The sequence below is a fragment of the Anolis carolinensis genome, chromosome 1, assembly GCF_035594765.1.
Source record: "Anolis carolinensis isolate JA03-04 chromosome 1, rAnoCar3.1.pri, whole genome shotgun sequence".
In the NCBI taxonomy this organism is placed as follows: Eukaryota; Metazoa; Chordata; class Lepidosauria; order Squamata; family Dactyloidae; genus Anolis; species Anolis carolinensis.
In genome coordinates, this window is record NC_085841.1 from 238,450,067 (window position 1) to 238,467,545 (window position 17,479).

General features: G+C 38.0%; 1 protein-coding gene across 1 annotated transcript in view; it reads left to right on the top strand.

Annotated features, from left to right (window-relative positions):
• The window catches only part of nup160 (nucleoporin 160), a 42,952-nt gene that overhangs the window by 19,491 nt on the left and 5,982 nt on the right, over nt 1–17,479 (top strand). Inside the window, exons 13-32 of the mRNA XM_062967218.1 lie at nt 379–549; nt 1,199–1,298; nt 2,509–2,674; nt 3,195–3,322; nt 3,430–3,590; nt 4,405–4,538; nt 5,461–5,531; nt 6,401–6,557; nt 6,834–6,903; nt 9,039–9,137; nt 9,768–9,887; nt 10,863–10,958; nt 11,099–11,193; nt 12,143–12,239; nt 12,343–12,448; nt 13,515–13,675; nt 14,285–14,345; nt 15,760–15,870; nt 16,315–16,438; nt 16,619–16,720. Coding sequence (XP_062823288.1) covers nt 379–549; nt 1,199–1,298; nt 2,509–2,674; nt 3,195–3,322; nt 3,430–3,590; nt 4,405–4,538; nt 5,461–5,531; nt 6,401–6,557; nt 6,834–6,903; nt 9,039–9,137; nt 9,768–9,887; nt 10,863–10,958; nt 11,099–11,193; nt 12,143–12,239; nt 12,343–12,448; nt 13,515–13,675; nt 14,285–14,345; nt 15,760–15,870; nt 16,315–16,438; nt 16,619–16,720 — 2,330 coding nt within the window. The remainder of the gene's footprint in view (nt 1–378; nt 550–1,198; nt 1,299–2,508; nt 2,675–3,194; nt 3,323–3,429; nt 3,591–4,404; nt 4,539–5,460; nt 5,532–6,400; nt 6,558–6,833; nt 6,904–9,038; nt 9,138–9,767; nt 9,888–10,862; nt 10,959–11,098; nt 11,194–12,142; nt 12,240–12,342; nt 12,449–13,514; nt 13,676–14,284; nt 14,346–15,759; nt 15,871–16,314; nt 16,439–16,618; nt 16,721–17,479) is intronic.

A 17,479-nucleotide genomic window follows, 5' to 3' on the forward strand; every position in this document is an offset into this window, starting at 1 on the left:
CCATAATTTCTTGTGCATTGATCAGTGTTGTTTTGCTATAACCAGTAAGCGAATGATTGTTGGACTAGATTGAGTCTGTAATGAGAATAAATGACAACAGATGCTGCACAAAATGCTTGGTCTCTAATGTGTCCATGAGTAGTTTTTTTCCGTTAACCACAAGTTAATATGATTTATTTAATAACTGGAGAAGTTTTATTTGTTTTTGGATAGGACAGGGCTGGAGAAGGAGGCAGTGAGAGAATTATCCCATTTGTTTCTTGTTGTAAGATATCATACTTACGTTGGTGTATTTTCTTTAAGAGTAATCGGCCATTGTTAAAATGGTGCCATTCTTTGATAATCTACAGCTAGTCTTCAGTCCCTTCTCTTCTCCAGTTCCAGGGCAATGTTGCTGAATACGAATTCTCTCATGAAGAATTTAGACAGCTACAAGTAGAATCCTGGTCCAAATTCTATGCCTATTGCCTTCAGTACCAAGAAGAACTCTCGCGCCCCCTTGCACTTCTGTGGAATCAATGCAGTAATATGGTGTGCCTGTTAAAAAAGGTAAGAATCAGACTAATAAGGGGTAAAGATATAGGTGTTTGTTTTCCTGGGTGAGGTGCAGTTGCCTCAGAGGTTAATGTCCCTAAAATATTCTTGAGCTCACTTGTATCACATTACACTCTACCAAGCGTTGCAATTTGTTAATAAATCATAGAATCATAGAATAGTAGAGTTGGAAGAGACCTCTTGGGCCATCTAGTCCAACCCCCCGCTAAGAAGCAGGAAATCGCATTCAAAGCACCCCCGTGCTTTGAATGTGGGAGATGGCACATTCACTGTTTTGTGTTGAACTTTTTATTTTAGTTATTGCAATTTTTAAATGTTTTTTTTCTTGAAAGGGAATGCATGGTACAGCTGGCAATAAAAAACTAAGTAAGAAAAAATAAGTGCTAAAGCACTTGTCAAAGCTGTTTAAAGTTGATTGGTTACTTTTTTTAAATGAAGCCAGGAACAGTCAGATGTTAGGGTCTCAGAGTGGAGCTCTTCCTTGCTGTAAGCTGATTCACTCCCCCAAAATGTCTGTTTGTGGAGCAGGTATTGGCTTTTCTACATTTAATTTGTGGAAGCATCCCTATTTGTTGCAGTTTGAAGTAATATCAAACAATTGTACTGTTTGAAGACTAAACAATGGATATATTTCTCGCTTTAGGGACAACTGTCTTTTCTTGTGCCCTGTTCCTTAATGGATCATCTTTACCTCTTGCCTGATGAACAACTGATCAATGAAGTTGAGAGTGCTGGTTTAGATGGTAATGGAAAGAGGTTGCAAAACTATTGTCTTAAGTTATTGTAAATTCAGTTTTCAAAGCAAAATGTAAACATATTATTTGCATTTCTTTAGTGGAAAAAAACCTCACAATTTTTCTCTCTCAAAAAATACCCACATTCCAGAGAATGACTTGAGGTTTGCACTAGTTTGTGAAACTCCAGACTCATTTTTAAAGCAGTTGAATCCTATGACAAATCACAAACTGCTTTTGTGACCTCCTAGTTTCAAAAGCAGCTTTCTGTACGATATGTGCAGATGTTAAATTACTTTGAGCTTATGAAACTAGCTTCTCAGCTCTTTGGATTCTGTCCCATATTTTTTACAAGTTATTGTTGTGTTTAAATTTTATTCATTTTATTTATGCCAAAGTTCATTTGTGTATGGAGCTGGATTGTTTCCAACTACGGTTCTTTTCTTTGATTTGCAAAATGTATTAACTTGGCAGATGTGGTTTCAACAAATAAAAATGTTATTCCTCTTTTGCCCCCGCCCCCCATTCACAATAGAATAAAAAAATGGAATGCTGATAATGTTGAGAAATGCATACACAATTAACTACTGCTATGTTTGTATTGACAAAGGTATTATGCTAATAACCATTGAGCAGAACCAGAACCCAAAATGGTTGGGGATGGGGAGAGAGCATAATACCATTGGAGTTTCATCCATTTCACAATCTCTTCTCCCTCATAATTGTTCAAACCATAGAGTATTTGCTGTCTTAAAAGTTTGTTACCAGATCTGCTAAAGTGTTTATTGCTAAGGTCAGCAAGTTGAAAGGATGAGGGACTGAAATTGATACAGCCTGCTAACAGCCTTCTTAGTGATTCCTTCCTCAAGTGCTGGCAATGAACAGCAAGCATATATTTAGAAACAGTCATCTATTCCATTTCACAAAGAGTCACTTGTAAAATTGACCTTATGAAATTAAACTGTTTCAGAATATGCACCCTTTAAGATGACTTAAGATTACTTTCTGCCCTGTTTTAGAATTTATCTTTGCTTGAGTAGATGCTAAGGAATAAAATGTTGGCATCTTAAACTTGAAAAGACTATGGAATATAGATTTGGAGTCTACTTTTCCTCCCTTATTGTAGTTATTGTTCAGTGTTTCCAGTACAGTTCGTGGTTTTATTGTCAGTGATGTCTTCATTCAATAAAAGGTTTTGAGTATTACCATTTCATTGCAGAATCTGAATTTACACATGATCTTGTGAGTCTGGTTCAGTGCCTTCGATTAATTGGCGAATCAGTTACTGTGGAGATGACGCTCAAAATGGAAATGGCTTGCTTCTGTCGTCAGTCTCCAGAGAGAGCTGCAGAACAGATCCTTAAAGATTTGATTGCTAATGACACGTATGTATGGCTGTGAGCACTGTATGTCCTTATACAGTTTGATTTTCTCCTTACAGAATTTAGCAGATTGGATATTTTGAAGATGTACTGTGTACATAATTCTGGAGAGAGGGGATTCATGACTTGGTTGTTTTCTCTCTCAGGTGATACAGACAGCCAAGCTGGTTCCACTCCTTGCTAAAACCTATCCTTCTAATTTTGTAGATTCCCCTTTCTCTCTTTCTTTTAATTTAAATAATGTTATCAATTTTTTTCTTACAAAATTTTCTCAGAGGAGGTTTACCTGGCTATTGCAGTTGCCTTTAAGTCTCCCATGTGTGCCTTGATGGTCATTTTGGTGGTAGTAATGTGTATTTAACAGTTTTATATCCTTCTCAGCTAGGTTTCATGGCACGAAATAGCAAAATTGGTGAGAGTGGTAGCAGCAGGGGAAGCAATTTGTCTTTTTGTCCTAGTTTCTGATTTGCACATATCAGTACATTTCATGCTCCCTTATTACATATAATTTTTTCTCTTGCAGAGAGAATCTGATGGAGGATATTCACAGCAAACTACAAGAGATCAAAAACCCTATTGGTGCTATTGGGGTTCTTATTCGGGAAATGGACTATGAGACTGATATGGAAATGGAAAGAGGATTCAATATTGGTGAGCAGGCGACAGATTTACCTTTCTTTCCACTGTTGTTTTAATTAGGTGGAAAGGGCTTGTACCTGCAGACATACATTTTTGCCTTTTTCTTTCTTTTTTTGCAGTTCAGCCCTTAAATGTCCGCATGCATCTTTCACAGCTCTATGGCAGTAGCACAACAGTCAATATGGTATGTCGGTGTGTGTGCAAGATGTCTATGACCCGCTTCTTTATTTGTCGAGACTTGTTGATTTTACAGCAACTCTTGCTGCGACTTGGAGATGCGGTAAGTATGCCTAGAGGTGATTGTTTAAGCTCAAGAAATTTCATCCTCAGGCATCATGAAACATAGTACACTTCATTGGAAGGACAGTATACTTTTTCTGAAATAGGAATGATTGTGGAACAAAAATGGAAAAGTTACATGTATGCTATATAAATATGTTTGTGGCTGCAGTGAGACTGATTGATTGCACTTTTATCCCACATTTTCCCAATATGGGATTTAAGGCATCTTACTGAAATTTAAAAAAGGATTAAGCTCAAACTTTGCTTTACAAAAGTTTAAAAATAATTAAACAATAACATTATTTTGAAAAAAAATACATGCGCTTAAAACATAATTTCCAGTGATTTAAAAAAAATACAGCACACTATTTTACACACACACTACTGTTATACAATTAAAAGTCAAAGGTCTGCCTGAATAAAACTGTATTCATCTGGCAACAAACATAGCGCAGTGGAAGGAAGCTCCACAGCTAAGAAGGAGAATTAATGGCTACAGAGCAGGCTGTCTCTTAAGTCCTCACCAAATGTACCTGTGAAGGTGTGAGATGGAATGAGCTCTCCCCTGCAGGCTTGTGCAAGGCAATATACTTTTGTGTATGGTCTACTAGGCTGATTTTGCTAGCATTAGATCCTTCTCAAAGGAAATCGACAGTCCAATTTTTTTTAGCCTTGGTTCCAAATGTTTCCCCATGGCTTCCGTTATACCTGAGATGGGAAAGATAATAACACAGGGATTTGCAATCATGCATGTGTTGCCTTTGGGCTAAATGGTATAACATTACTTGACCATTTAATGATTGATTTTTTAGGTGATGTTGGGAGGAGGCCAACTATTCCACACCCAGCAGAACCTGCTTCATCGAACGTCTCTTTTGCTATTATCTTACTATGTGATCAGATGGGCAAGTCAGCGTTTGGCATCAGATGTTCCAGTTGATGAATTGTACGTTTGTATCTGATATGAAAAGTAGGCATATTGCAATTCCTGTCATCTTAGTGAAAGATGGACATTTTGATAATAGAAAGCAGACCATTTAGGCAGATTCTGCTTTGCTCCTGTCAGAATTGTTTCAGAGTTTTGTTTTCATTGCTGCAGCTTTACATAAAACAGTTTCTTGTGATATAAGGTTTGGTATTATCAGATAGTATCTTGTTCAGTTTTGGTAGCCTATAATCATATTTGCATAGACTTTTATGGTAGAAAATGTGCTTAATTTCCTTTAAAACATCATAATTTACTCAGAAAATATATTCTGGAGGTAATTAAAAATGCTTAGTAACAAGAAGGAAGTTACATTGTGGCTGTACCCATTGCATTGCCCTGAATGTAATTTCGATTCTAAGTACCCATTTGCATCTGATTCTGTATAACCTCAGTTTGTCTTCATTGCGTTATATTCCAGTGAGAGGGTATTTTCATATGAAAATAACTTGGCAAACCCCCTTCTATTTAAGGGTCATTAAGAGGCTGTAAACTTTGTTATATGTTAGAAGTGTCCCATACCAACATTTACTAGTAAAAGATGTAAAATAGAACGATTTTTCTTGATTATTGAAATTTTGGACTGTAATTATATCACTTCCTAAGTTTTTGTTTTGCAGAGTTGGTAGACTTGTTTAGTGAATAAGGAGAATTTAGGGCATGCAACCTTTACACAGTACCACTCTAAACCAGGGTAATGCTAAGGATTACATTGTAAAAGGCATTATCAAATAGTTACAGTGAATAACAATAAGAAAATTGCATTTATAAAAATTAATCTTTATTATATTGTTTAGTACTAGATTTTCCTATCCATCATTTAGTGTGTAATATCATAATATAAAAATAGTTACCTGACCTGATGAATACTGTCTGTCCTTAGAGAATCCAACCTACAGCATCTTTCTGTATTAAAACTGACAGATTCCTCAGCTCTAGCACCACTCAAATTAGGTAAGAAGAAAAGGTAACTTTGGGAGTGGGATTCATGATAGTGTTCAAAAGCTAAAATTATTTATCTAATTACTTGCACATTAGTTTGATAAATACGGTAATATATACAGTACTACCAAAAGGACCCAGCTTTGCAAGAGTTGAAAATCGTTTGCTTTTTAAAAATTAAATTAATACTATTGACACAGTGGATTTTTTTAACCCAACAAAAAAGAAACTAGCAGGCATTGCATATTATTTGGAAATCATTTAGATCTTCTCATTCTTATGCTCCTTCCCTTTTTGTCTGCTATTTGTCTCCAGTTTTCTCCCTGGCCTTTTTCTCCTTCTGTGCCAGTGTTAATATTGTCTTTTGCTGCTCATATTGCTTCCTTCATTTATGAAGACTGTAAGATAGCCTGTCTGATTGTCTATCTTTTCCCTTGTTAAAAGTATTTGGTGGACCTAGTTTTTTCAAAAATGCAGAAAGATGTGTATCAGGAAGATGTTTCTATCAATGGGCATAGGTTAGGGAGAAATGGTTGTAAAAATATGCATATTGGGCAGATGTTTATAAAAGGAAAAATGCACCTTTCAATCCAAGATTTAATTAAAAACTGGGAACTAATGCAGAAACAGAATCAAGGAGCCTTGCATTTAAAAAAAATATCCATTATAGAAATTGTCCAGTTCTGTTTTCCTCTTGTCTGCATTCTTTAGAATTGGAAGACAACAAGGAAGGCATTAAAACAAGGATTAATTTCTGAAATATGTTTTTATGATACTATTTTATATATGCAATTGCCAAGTACAATCTATAAGTATGAGGAGCAGTTTTCCATTCGACAGTTGTCTTGATTATTAACTACACATCAACATCTTTTTTCCAGTCTCCAGCCCTCAGACTATTGTGGAGCTCTTCTTTCAGGAAGTAGCACGAAAGCACACGATATCTCAGCTGTTTCAATCTGATGCAGCCTTGGATGAAGCGGGTTTGAATTGGCCTCAAATGTTTTCTGCAATTTGCAGTTATCTCCTACAGTTTTTGTATCCTTCAATTGTATATTTTATTTGAGCAATGGAAACAAGCCGTGTTTTCTTCTAGTCTAACATAATAGTTGTGAACTTTTCAGTTTATCTTGGATTTAGAGAGGACATATCTGAAGTACATGGAGATCAGAGAAAGGATGAGCAAACATTAAACACCCATCTGATCTATATGTCGAAGCATTTTTAGGAATACTGAAGGGTTGTTTTTTGTTGAAGTGGAACCTGCTGTCTTGTCGTCTCTTTAAGTGCCTATATTCCTTATACAGTCTTCAGGTGGCCAAGTAATCCATGTTTCCTTTTCCCGGAATGTTTGATGGGAGCTTGTCAGTATACCCAATTGCAGGTAAGACCAACATGTAGGAAATCCTTCAAATTAGGAATGATGAATATATTGCTATTGGCTGTGCTGTCTAGGGTGAATCAGAGGTGCAGTACGGCAATATCTGTAGGATAGCGCAGATGAAACCATGATTAGCAAATTGGAAACATGCACATTCTGTTAGATTATTTTATACTGTTTTAATTCTTTTGCTATAAGTTTACTGTTATTACTTTGATTTTTGATGTGTTTGTATCATTTTGGGCATTGACTGTTTGCCTTTTTTTCTGGGTGTAAACCGCCCTGAGTCCCTTCTGGGAATAATGTTTTTTTTAATTATTATTATTATTATTGTTAATATTACTAGCTTGGGTACCCATGATGCCCAGGTTATTTGAAAAGGGCCTCATTTGTTTTTGGATGTTAGGTATTCTCCGTTTTGTCATATGTTACACTATTTCCAAGTTTGGTCCAGATCCATCTTTGGTGGGGTTCAAAGGGCTCATGGAATACAGGCAAACTATAACTCCCAGAGTTAAAGGTGAATCAACCCCAAAGTCCACCAGTGTTCCCAGTTGTCCACATTTGGTCAAGATCCATCATCAGATCAGTTCAGTATTCTCTGAATACGGGTGAACTATAACTCCTGGATGTCAAGGTCAATCACCCCCAAACCCCGCCAGTATGCAAATTTGGCCATGTTGGGTCTGTTTGCCAAGTGAGTTCCAGGTCCATTATTAGTGCAGATCAGGGTGTTCTTAGATTGCAGGTAAACTATACATTCCATTCCATACAACTCCTCTAAATCATGGTGAATTCTCCCCAAACTTCTCCAGTATGTTCAGTTGCTGATCAATTCCTCTGTTTGCTGTGTGCCATAGGAAAGGGTAGGAGAGGGTTAAGAGAGAGGCAGTGAGTGGGATCATGTAAATGAAGAGAAAAAGGAACACTGGGATGTACTCGCTATAGCCTGTAATGTCTTTGGAGAGAGTGATTTGGTGGATCCTCAGCACTGGGAACTATAGCCTGTTTGTGGAGGCTAGAGGCTGGCTGTGTGAATAGACACCCGTGCCACATACACACATACAGATTTTCACTTTTATTATGTGTCTAGATCAGTGATTCCCAAAGTGGACACTACCGCCCCCTGGTGGGCGCTGCAACGATCCAGGGGGGCGGTGATGGCCACAGGTGCATTTGGGGGCAGAGCTAGGGGAGGGGCGGGGCCTCTTCCCAAGAGCCTGAGACAGGGCTGAGAATCTATACCGCTCCTGAGGCACTTGTTGGGACACAGAGGGCGGAGCTAGGGAAGGGGGCTCCTTCCAAGAGCCTGAGACAGGGCTGAGCCTCTATACCTCTCCTGAGAGGCCTTTTAGGACTAAAGGGTGGGGTGGGGGTGGGGCCTCTTCCCAAGAGCACGAGACAGGGCTGCGCCTCTGTATACCTCCCCTGAGGCGCTTGTTAGAACACAGGGGTGGGGTATAGAGGTTCAGCCCTGTCAGGCACTTGGGAAGAGGCCCCTCCCCCTCCTCTAGCCCCGCCCCCTGTGTCCTGGCAGGCGCTGCAGGACAGGGATAGAAGCTCAGCCCTGCCTCAGAGCTCATAACTCTGCCCATCCCAGTCCTGGTTGCCTATTTGTGGCCCTGCCCACCTCCCCCTCTCCTTCCCAGCCCTGCATCTTGGACTAGGGGAGAGGCTCAGCCCCGCCCTCTTGAGCAGGAGCCACGCCCACCCATCTAAGCCATGCCCCCCTTTCCAGGGGGCGCTGAGTAATATTTTTTCTGGAAAGGGGGCAGTAGGCCAAATAAGTTTGGGAACCACTGGTCTAGATTATAGATTACTATTATTATATTCTCTACACTGAGTTCATCCAAAAACATAACAATAGTGTTCTAATCTTGGGTTGCCCCTTTATGTACACAAAAACGTTTACTGTGTTTTGGTGCTTAATTTGTAAAATTATAATGTAATTTGATGTTTATTCCTCCTTATTATCCAACATTTTTGCTTATCCAACGTTCTTCCGGCCTGTTTGTGTTGGATAAGTGAGACTCTACTGTATTTTAAAATTGGATTTCATTAAGGAACATTCATTGGGCATGTGGAAATGAAGAGAGAAACTTGGTCTGTCTAATTATTGGCTCTCACTATTATGCCAGGAATATATTCGTTTGCTGGAACCTTGGTGTCATGTGAATGTAGGATCATGTCGCTTTTTGATGGGACACTGCCACCTTGTTATGGGTGAAGGGCACAAGGTAAAACTGCATTCTACTGCTATTAAATACCTTATTTTTGCAAATTATTTGGTGAGTTGACAGATAAAAGGAAATAAGTTGATTTGAGCAGTGATTGTAATAGCCAAGAGCAGGTAATTCTCTTTTTTCTTTGAAGAATGTGATTTATACTATTGATCCATATTTTCATATTTTTTTAAACAGAGAAGTTCCAAACACCTTTTTATCAACTGTCTTTGTTATTCAAATGAGTTTAATTACATAATTCTTAGAACCAGTGTAGTGTAGTGGTTTGATTGCGAAATGACAGCTCTGGAGTTCAGGGTATGAATCCCCACTTCACAGTGGAAACCCACTGGGTGACCTGGGAAAAGTCACACTCTCTGAGCTTCAAAGAAAAGCAGTGGCAAACTCAAAGAAAACTGACCAATAGGTTTGCCTCAAGATATGTGTAAGTCAAAACGAATTGAAAACACTTGACAATAACAGCCCTCACCTTCCAATTTTTTGACAGAAAATTAAAGTTAAATTCCTGTTGTTCTACAATGGAAAATGACCTTTAGATTATAGAAATATAATAGGATTTGTAGAGTATTGGGGCTATGTTTAGGAGTCATAATCATTGAAACATACTGGCCTTCTTTCTTCTAGGCTCTGGACTGTTTCTGCCAAGCAGCCTCAGAAGTTGGAAAAGAGGAGTTTTTGGACAGATTAATCAGATCTGAGGATGTGGAAATGACTTCAACCCCACGTCTTCAGTATTATGACAAGGTATTTTTGTTGCCATGCAAAAATTGTTCAAATTGCCTTTGTTGAAAACCCCACAAGTACATGTGAGTTTGATTTATGTTGAGCTTGTCTTCCTGGACTTGGGATGTAAATTAATAAATGAGGGAACCAGTTCTACAGGGAATCATTGGGAGATCGGGATTCTAATGGTTCTGAAGCAAGCACAAAGTTTAGGCAACTCGTTGTTAGTTTTTAAAGATTTTTAAAGTAAATGTCAGAGCCGATTTTCACCAGGCTAGAAAACCTTTCCTTTCCAGATAAAATACTCCCAATTCCTCAACCTACACATAAGCAAACAAAGGAAACCAGACATACCAAACCACCAAGATTCCAATTTCCCTCTCCTCCTCATTCCCCTCTTCTAAGCAGGCAAAGGAAACCCCTTCCTTCCATCCATCAGTATTATTATTATGTTTATTTATACCCCGCTTTATCGCTCCCAAAGGATACTCAGTGCAACTTCACATAAAACCATTAGCACAAAATTTAAAATATACAACTATACAAACATTAAAACAGAATTAAATATAAACAGTATTCAAATTCACAGTTAAAAACCCTTCAACATATTCAATGCATATTCAAAGTTAAAACCACAGCACGCCCTGAATTGATCTTAAAAACCTTCTTTAAAAGCCTGTCTGAATGAAAAGGTTTTAGCCTGCAGTTGCCTGTATCAGCTCTGCAGTTGTGTTCTCCCTTTCCCATTCCTCTAATCTAGCTAATGTAAAAGAAACCCAGTGCAGTCAGCTTTTCTTACTGTTTGAAACCCACACCAGAACTCCAAACGACTCTTGTCCCAGTCTTCTCACTCCTAGCTTGCTCAAGTGCATAGACACAGTGGGAGAGTTATACATTGTGAATGAGAAACATTCTAAAGTTGAAATTTTGTGAACTGGGACAATTTTAATTTTGACCATCCTGTCAAACATTCATGATTGTATGTTCCCTCTTCAGGTGCTGCGTCTGTTAGATACTATGGGTCTGCCTGAACTGATAATTCAGCTGGCTACTTTAGCCATTACAGAAGCAACGGATGACTGGAGAAGTCAAGTAAGTGTGTGTGTGTGTGTCCATGTCCCGTTGCTGAAATGCCCACTCTATCTATTTGTTAATTCTGTTAAAAGGATAATCTATTTTTCTAGCTAATTATATATTGCTATAGCAATCATATTTCCATATTTGTATTGTAGGCTACTTTGAGGACTTGCATTTTTAAGCACCACTTGGATTTAGGACACAACAGCCAAGCTTATGAAGCTTTGATTCATAATCCAGATTCCAGCAGGTAATGTTGCCCTATCTTTCAATAATACCTATATGCCATTAATAGAGTGCTAATCATTGAGGGAAGTTTACATTCTTTAAAATAGCTGGAATACTAAGCCAGGGTTTCAAGAGGCATGTGTTTACTCATGTGGAGAACACTTGCTTAAAAAGCTGAAATCTGATTTCACTTATCTTTTTTGACAGTTCCCAGTGTCAAAGTGATGTTTTAACTGATTATGTATTGTGGTCAGATGTATTATATGTTGTACCCCGCTTAGAATCCCACCCACAGGAGAAAAGCGGGATAGAAATGAATTAATAACAACAACAACAACAACAACAATAATAATGCACCTGCTTGTTTTGATGGAAACATAGTGCCATTTCATTTTAATTAGCATCCGAAGTTAGAAGACAATTGCTTTTCAGTACTCTAACACTACAGCTTCTAAAGATGGATGATGTATCTGCTTGCTTTTTTTTCCTATGGAAAATGTTTGTTTAAATAGCTGTCAGTAAGGATTTACTATTTGTAAATTCTGTAATTTGGTGAAAAGCCCTGTGTAAGTTTGTTCCTCTGTTTTGTGCAAATAAAATGTGTTGAAGATTGTATGGTTGTCAAAGGGATGCATCTCTGTTAGATTATTGTATTAGACCAGAGTTTCTCAAACTGTGCTCCTCCAGATGTTTTGGACTTCGGTTTCCACAATTCCTAACAGCTGGTAAGCTAATTGGGATTTCTGGAGCTGAAGTCCAGAACACCCGGAGGAGCACAGTTTGAGAAACGCTGCATTAGACTGTGGGTTCACAGTGAGGCATTATCTTGGTTTCAGAGAGGCCTGGTACTCAGCTGTTACTTTTGTTAGGCACCTTTCAGTTTTTTGACATGTGCAGATAAATTTGGAAAGGAAAGGAATCTCGTTTTATTTTGGTGATTGAAGAAGAGTTATCTTTTCCTCTATTTCTAGGCAACTGGATTGTTTACGGCAGCTGGTCATAGTTCTTTGTGAGCGGTCCCAGCTCCAGGATCTTGTGGAGTTCCCATATGTGAATCTTCATAATGAGGTAAATATTGAGAGCAAAAGGGTGAGTAGTGCTTCTTGAAGGAAGGAAGGGAGAATGTGATGTAATCTTCAAGTGTCATTGATAATTCTAATCTGTGTTTCAGGTTGTGGGAATAATTGAGTATCGTGCTCGGGCAGTAGATCTGATGACCCACAATTACTATGAATTGCTCTATGCTTTCCATGTTTATCGCCATAACTACCGGAAAGGTATGATAGTTCTTATGAATTGCTTCAGCTGCTCAGATACCTGTTCATGTGGCATTTTACTGGATAAAGATCTACAAAACCCAGATGTGGAGGGTGAGGTTGAGGATAATTGAAGTTCAAATTATTGGGAAGATTGATAGGCATGGGAATGGGGTTAACAGTTCATGTGTCTACAAATTCTTGGAAAGGGCCATCCCCTGCATTCTGCTCTCTATGCTAAATTGAAAGATTGATACTCCGCATTTATTGGGTTATATCTCAGAGGGAGGAATTGGCAAAACTACTTCTGAGTATTCTTTTTCCTTAAGAATACCCTATGAAATTCATGGGGTCACTATAAATTAGCATCTTCCTGCCTTATGACAAACACATCTGCATTGGCCAAATGTAATTTGTGCTTGTTTTTGGCATAAAAATTATACATTACATTTTGAAGATGGTTGCAATTATTGATTGAAGATAAGTTACAAAATATTGTTTGGCAGCTTCAATGAAACAGCAAGTGTAGAAAGCTTTTACTTGTTCTTTCAGTGCTAGCTAACATGATGTATAAGCAAGTGCCATAAGAATTTATTTCTTTGACCTTGCAAATTAAGCTCAGTTATCCTTTCCCACAGCTTTAAATGTAGACTTTACGTGCTGAAATGACACCTTAATACTTTTCTGGCTCCCTTTCTACTCAAATCCTTGGAACTAGTTTTTGCAGTGAAAAACTGGGGATCATTTATAGATTCCTAGCATCTTCACTAAACTATAATTCCCAGGTTTCCTTGAGAAAAATCTAGATAGTTATACTGATACGAAATTGCTTATGTTCTTGGAGTCCCATTTATTTCATCAGTTGTTCATATTTTGCAAATAGCAACTAGGAATCTCAAGCCATTTTGTAAGTTGTGAGCCCTCTTTTGGCTAGTTTTTTTTTTGTCTCCCAGTTTTAAATTATAGATAGGTTTCAAATTGAATTCTACCCCTCATTTCTCCTGGACCTATTCTGAAAAAAGACTCATTTCAGGGCTGGGGGAGGTATTGCTATTCTGATGTATTGTTTCTTTCTTTCTTCCCATAGCTGGAACAGTCATGTTTGAATATGGAATGCGCCTGGGCAGAGAGGTTCGCACACTGGCTGGATTGCAAAAGCAAGCCAACTGTTATCTTGCAGCTCTTAATTGTTTGCGATTGATTCGCCCTGAATATGCTTGGATAGTACAGCCAGCTTCAGGGGCAGTGGTAAGAGACTTCCCTTCCCCCCCCCCCCCCCAAAAAAAAAAAAGATTTCTTAGTTTGGTTACTGGTTAGAGTTACCATTATATTTTTCTTTTCTCGGTCATGTCCTCTTTTTCAGAATTAAATTTTCTGTCTGTGATTTTTTAAAATGTCTGCTGCTACTCTGCCTCCTGCCTTCCAGTACAGTGTTCTGGTTACCAGTTTGCATTAACTGACATTCAGAACAACCCAGAGCTTTTGCCATGAACTTAGAAGGTGGAAAATGAAGAAAAGTTAAAGATAAGGCAGATTATGGATGATAATAAAATAGTAAAGTTATGAGGAAAATGAGGAGCTGTATAGTGAAACAGAAACTTTCCCTCTGCTGTTGTTTTTGAGGTATAATATACTGTACTGTGATTCTGTTCTGATAGTACTCATATCACGTGCTTAAATATTATTCTTACCTTAAGGACTAGAAGCGTGATAAGGCTGACACAAACTGAAAAAAATGAGGATGATGAGATCTTGGGAGGAATATACACAGTTCTAGTTTTGCTTACACTGTAGTGATGAAATTGTAGTGCCAAAATTGTTCTGCACTGTAGTGTATTTACTCTTGTCTTTTACTAGTATGAACGTCCAGGAGGATCCCCCAAAAGAAGTCATGATGGAGAGTGTACTGTTGCCCCAAGTGAGTGTTCGTTTACTCTTCCTCATTTGCAGGGCGATTGTACAATTTCTAGATTCTACCTTTCAATTCTGATCAGTTTAAGTTAATTTCCAGATTAATTATTTGCCTATTTGAACATCATGCATTATGCTATTTTGCCTTTTGCCTTGTTTCTTTCTGAGCTCTCATATCACATTCATTTCTCCTCTGGTTTTGGAAGTATTTCATTAATGATAACTGATAGTGGTATCCTCTTGATAGAAGCACATGTTATAGCAGTCGGTCTCACATACACATTAATATCTTAAATGATCATAATAGTTGTGTAGAGAAATTAGTTTACATTAGCTGTTATTGAAGAGGAATGGTGAGAGCTGTTCAAAATTGTTACAGTAAAGTGAAAGGACACAAAAGTCCTTTAATAGAGCTTCCTTTATTTTTTATTGTAGTATGGCTGTGAAAATTCCTTCAGTTATAGCTTTTGGTGCTATAACACTATGAGGAGAAATGTGATGGGCATTCTGAGCATTGGGCTATGACAGTGGACTAAGACCAGGGTTATGATTCCCACTCAGCCATGGAAACCAACTCATTAACCTTGTCCACGTTATGCTCTCTCAGCTTCAGAGGAAGGCAGAAGCAACCTCAGACAAATCTTGCCAGGAAAACACCATGAAAAATTCACTCTAGGGTTTCTGTAGGTTAGAAATAAAGGCAGATAACAGTAACAACAACACCTTCTTATATTAAAGTTATATTCCCCGAATATTTGAAATTGGAATAAACAGTACTACCTAAGCCACAATGTTGATCCCATTCTGTTGCCTTCCCAGCTTTGGAAACATCATACCCAACCCCCCCCCCCCCCCCAATCTCAGTTGTCCCATTAAATCAATGGGAACTTCATAAATCAACACATGCATTCCATTAGTTGAGTAGGTCTCCTCAGGTTAGAATCAACAATTGGATCCAGGCCCATTTCTGCTGTTATTGCTGCTATTTCTGACTACTTCAAGAAAATGGTACAGTACCATAACATCTGCTATTGATATTGCTGGTGATTTGGGACAGCTTCAGTAGCCTGTCCTCCCTGAAGGGTTATAGGGCAACCAATTCAGCCTCCCAGACGAAAGGTATTCCCTATTCCTCTTTGAAGAGAAAAGATCATTTTATTACACTAAACATTTAATTGTTCTTCTTATAATATGAAATTGGCTGAGCATTGTTTTCAATTACATCTTAATAATTAACATATTCATCTGAGTACTGGTAATCATTTTTCAAAATATGGAAGATAATTGGAAACATCTGATGTGATGATATCTGCATGGCATTTGGCGTCTCACTGAAGCAGCTAATAACGTCAGCTGTTTCTTAATTACTTAAGTGGTGAATTTTATCTCCTTGCTCTACTTTTGCTTTCAAATTGATGCAGTGGGAAGTCAGATTGAAATATTGGAGTTACAGGATTTGGAAAGAGAATGTATGTTGGCCCGCATACGACTAACACTGGCACAGCATGATCCATCAACAACTGCTATTACAGGTAAGATTGGAAGGTGTATTCATAGTATTTGAATGTCTTTGTAAAAGAGTGGGGAACTTAGAATCTTTATGGTGTGAAATCAGCCCATGAGAATTAGGCTTCTGGGCCCTGTTTTTCCTGGTCCTATGTGTCACTGTATATGAGTATAGCACAATTAGGGTGTTAATGTGTGGCGGACACTTGTGGCAACAATAAGAGTCCGTTAAGGAGTTCTGGCTTCTTATAACTACAGTGGTCATGCTTCTTATCAGTAGTCAGAAAGTGGGTTTTTTGTTTTCTTTTGATAACTGAATGTTGCAACTATTCTGTATCTGAATTTATGACTGATTTTGAAGCTGGGAATGATTTCAGTTGAAATGTATAATTGCATGTCAGTTCTTATTAACCAGCAAACCTGAGCACGCGTGTTCAAAATAGCATTCTCCTGTTTCCTTATCTGCCCAGGAAATTCTTCTCCAAAGGAGCTGGTTACTCTCCTGGTACAAGCTGGCCTCTTTGACACAGCCATTTCTCTCTGCCAGACCTACAACATTTCTTTAAAACCCGTGTTTGAGGGACTCACTTTCAAGTATGTAACTGTTTTATACCAGTAAACATTTGTTGTTATCAAATTTAAATTAGATTTGAAAAATGTGCAGAATATTTCAGTGGAAACCATATAGCCTGACATTAAAACAGTCTCTAAGCCTATAAGAAAGAGGATTAGAGTTATTATTTCTAACTATATGATTGGTTGTCAATGTTTCAGGTGTGTTAAGCTTCAGTTTGGAGGGGAAGCAGCTCTGACAGAAGCCTGGGACTGGCTAGCTGCAAATCAGTTCTCTTCAGTCATCACAACCAAAGAAACCAGGTATGTAATATATTTTGTGTGAAAATAAGCAGTGGTATAGAAGTGATTTTTTTGCTTATAAATTAAAACACTCCCACTTAAGGACTGTGTTCTTACATGATAATGTGAGATTTCCCTGCCCCAGTGAGTTCTGAACAGATTTCTTTGTGTCATGAGCAGTAGAAATGTGTGGTTTCATCCCCTATTTGTTATCTGCAAATCTTGGTTGATGATATAACTGTAAACTTTAAATGCGGTTGACTTTTGACTTTCCAAAGTTTCCATAAAAAACTGAACAAAAAAAGGTGAGTGGAACATTAAAATGATGAAACAAGTGGAGCCAGAAGAGACATGAGAAATATGGTGATGGAAGAAGAGGGAGCTTGGTTTCTCATAGCAAATAGAGTAAAGGAGCAGCTGCCAGTAGGATTGTAGTGGAAATCGGTAGGAGGTTGCTCCACTATATCATGAAAGCTCTCGGCTTACCATATGCCAGTCATTCTTAGCCTTATTTATTTACAAGGTTGTTGTGTGGATAAAGTGTGATGTAAGAGAGCCATGATATCATTGGAGGAAATGTAACTAATAAAATAATTAAAATGATACTAGGTTTATCACTTAAAAGAAGTATTTTTGCTAATTAACAGGTAAGACAATAGAAAAAATAAGACTACACATAAAAATTGAGATAAAGAAAGATGAACACACTAGTACAATGAAGTAATGTAATGTAGAACCACATAGACTTTGTGTAACTGATATGGATTGGCTGTCAGTATA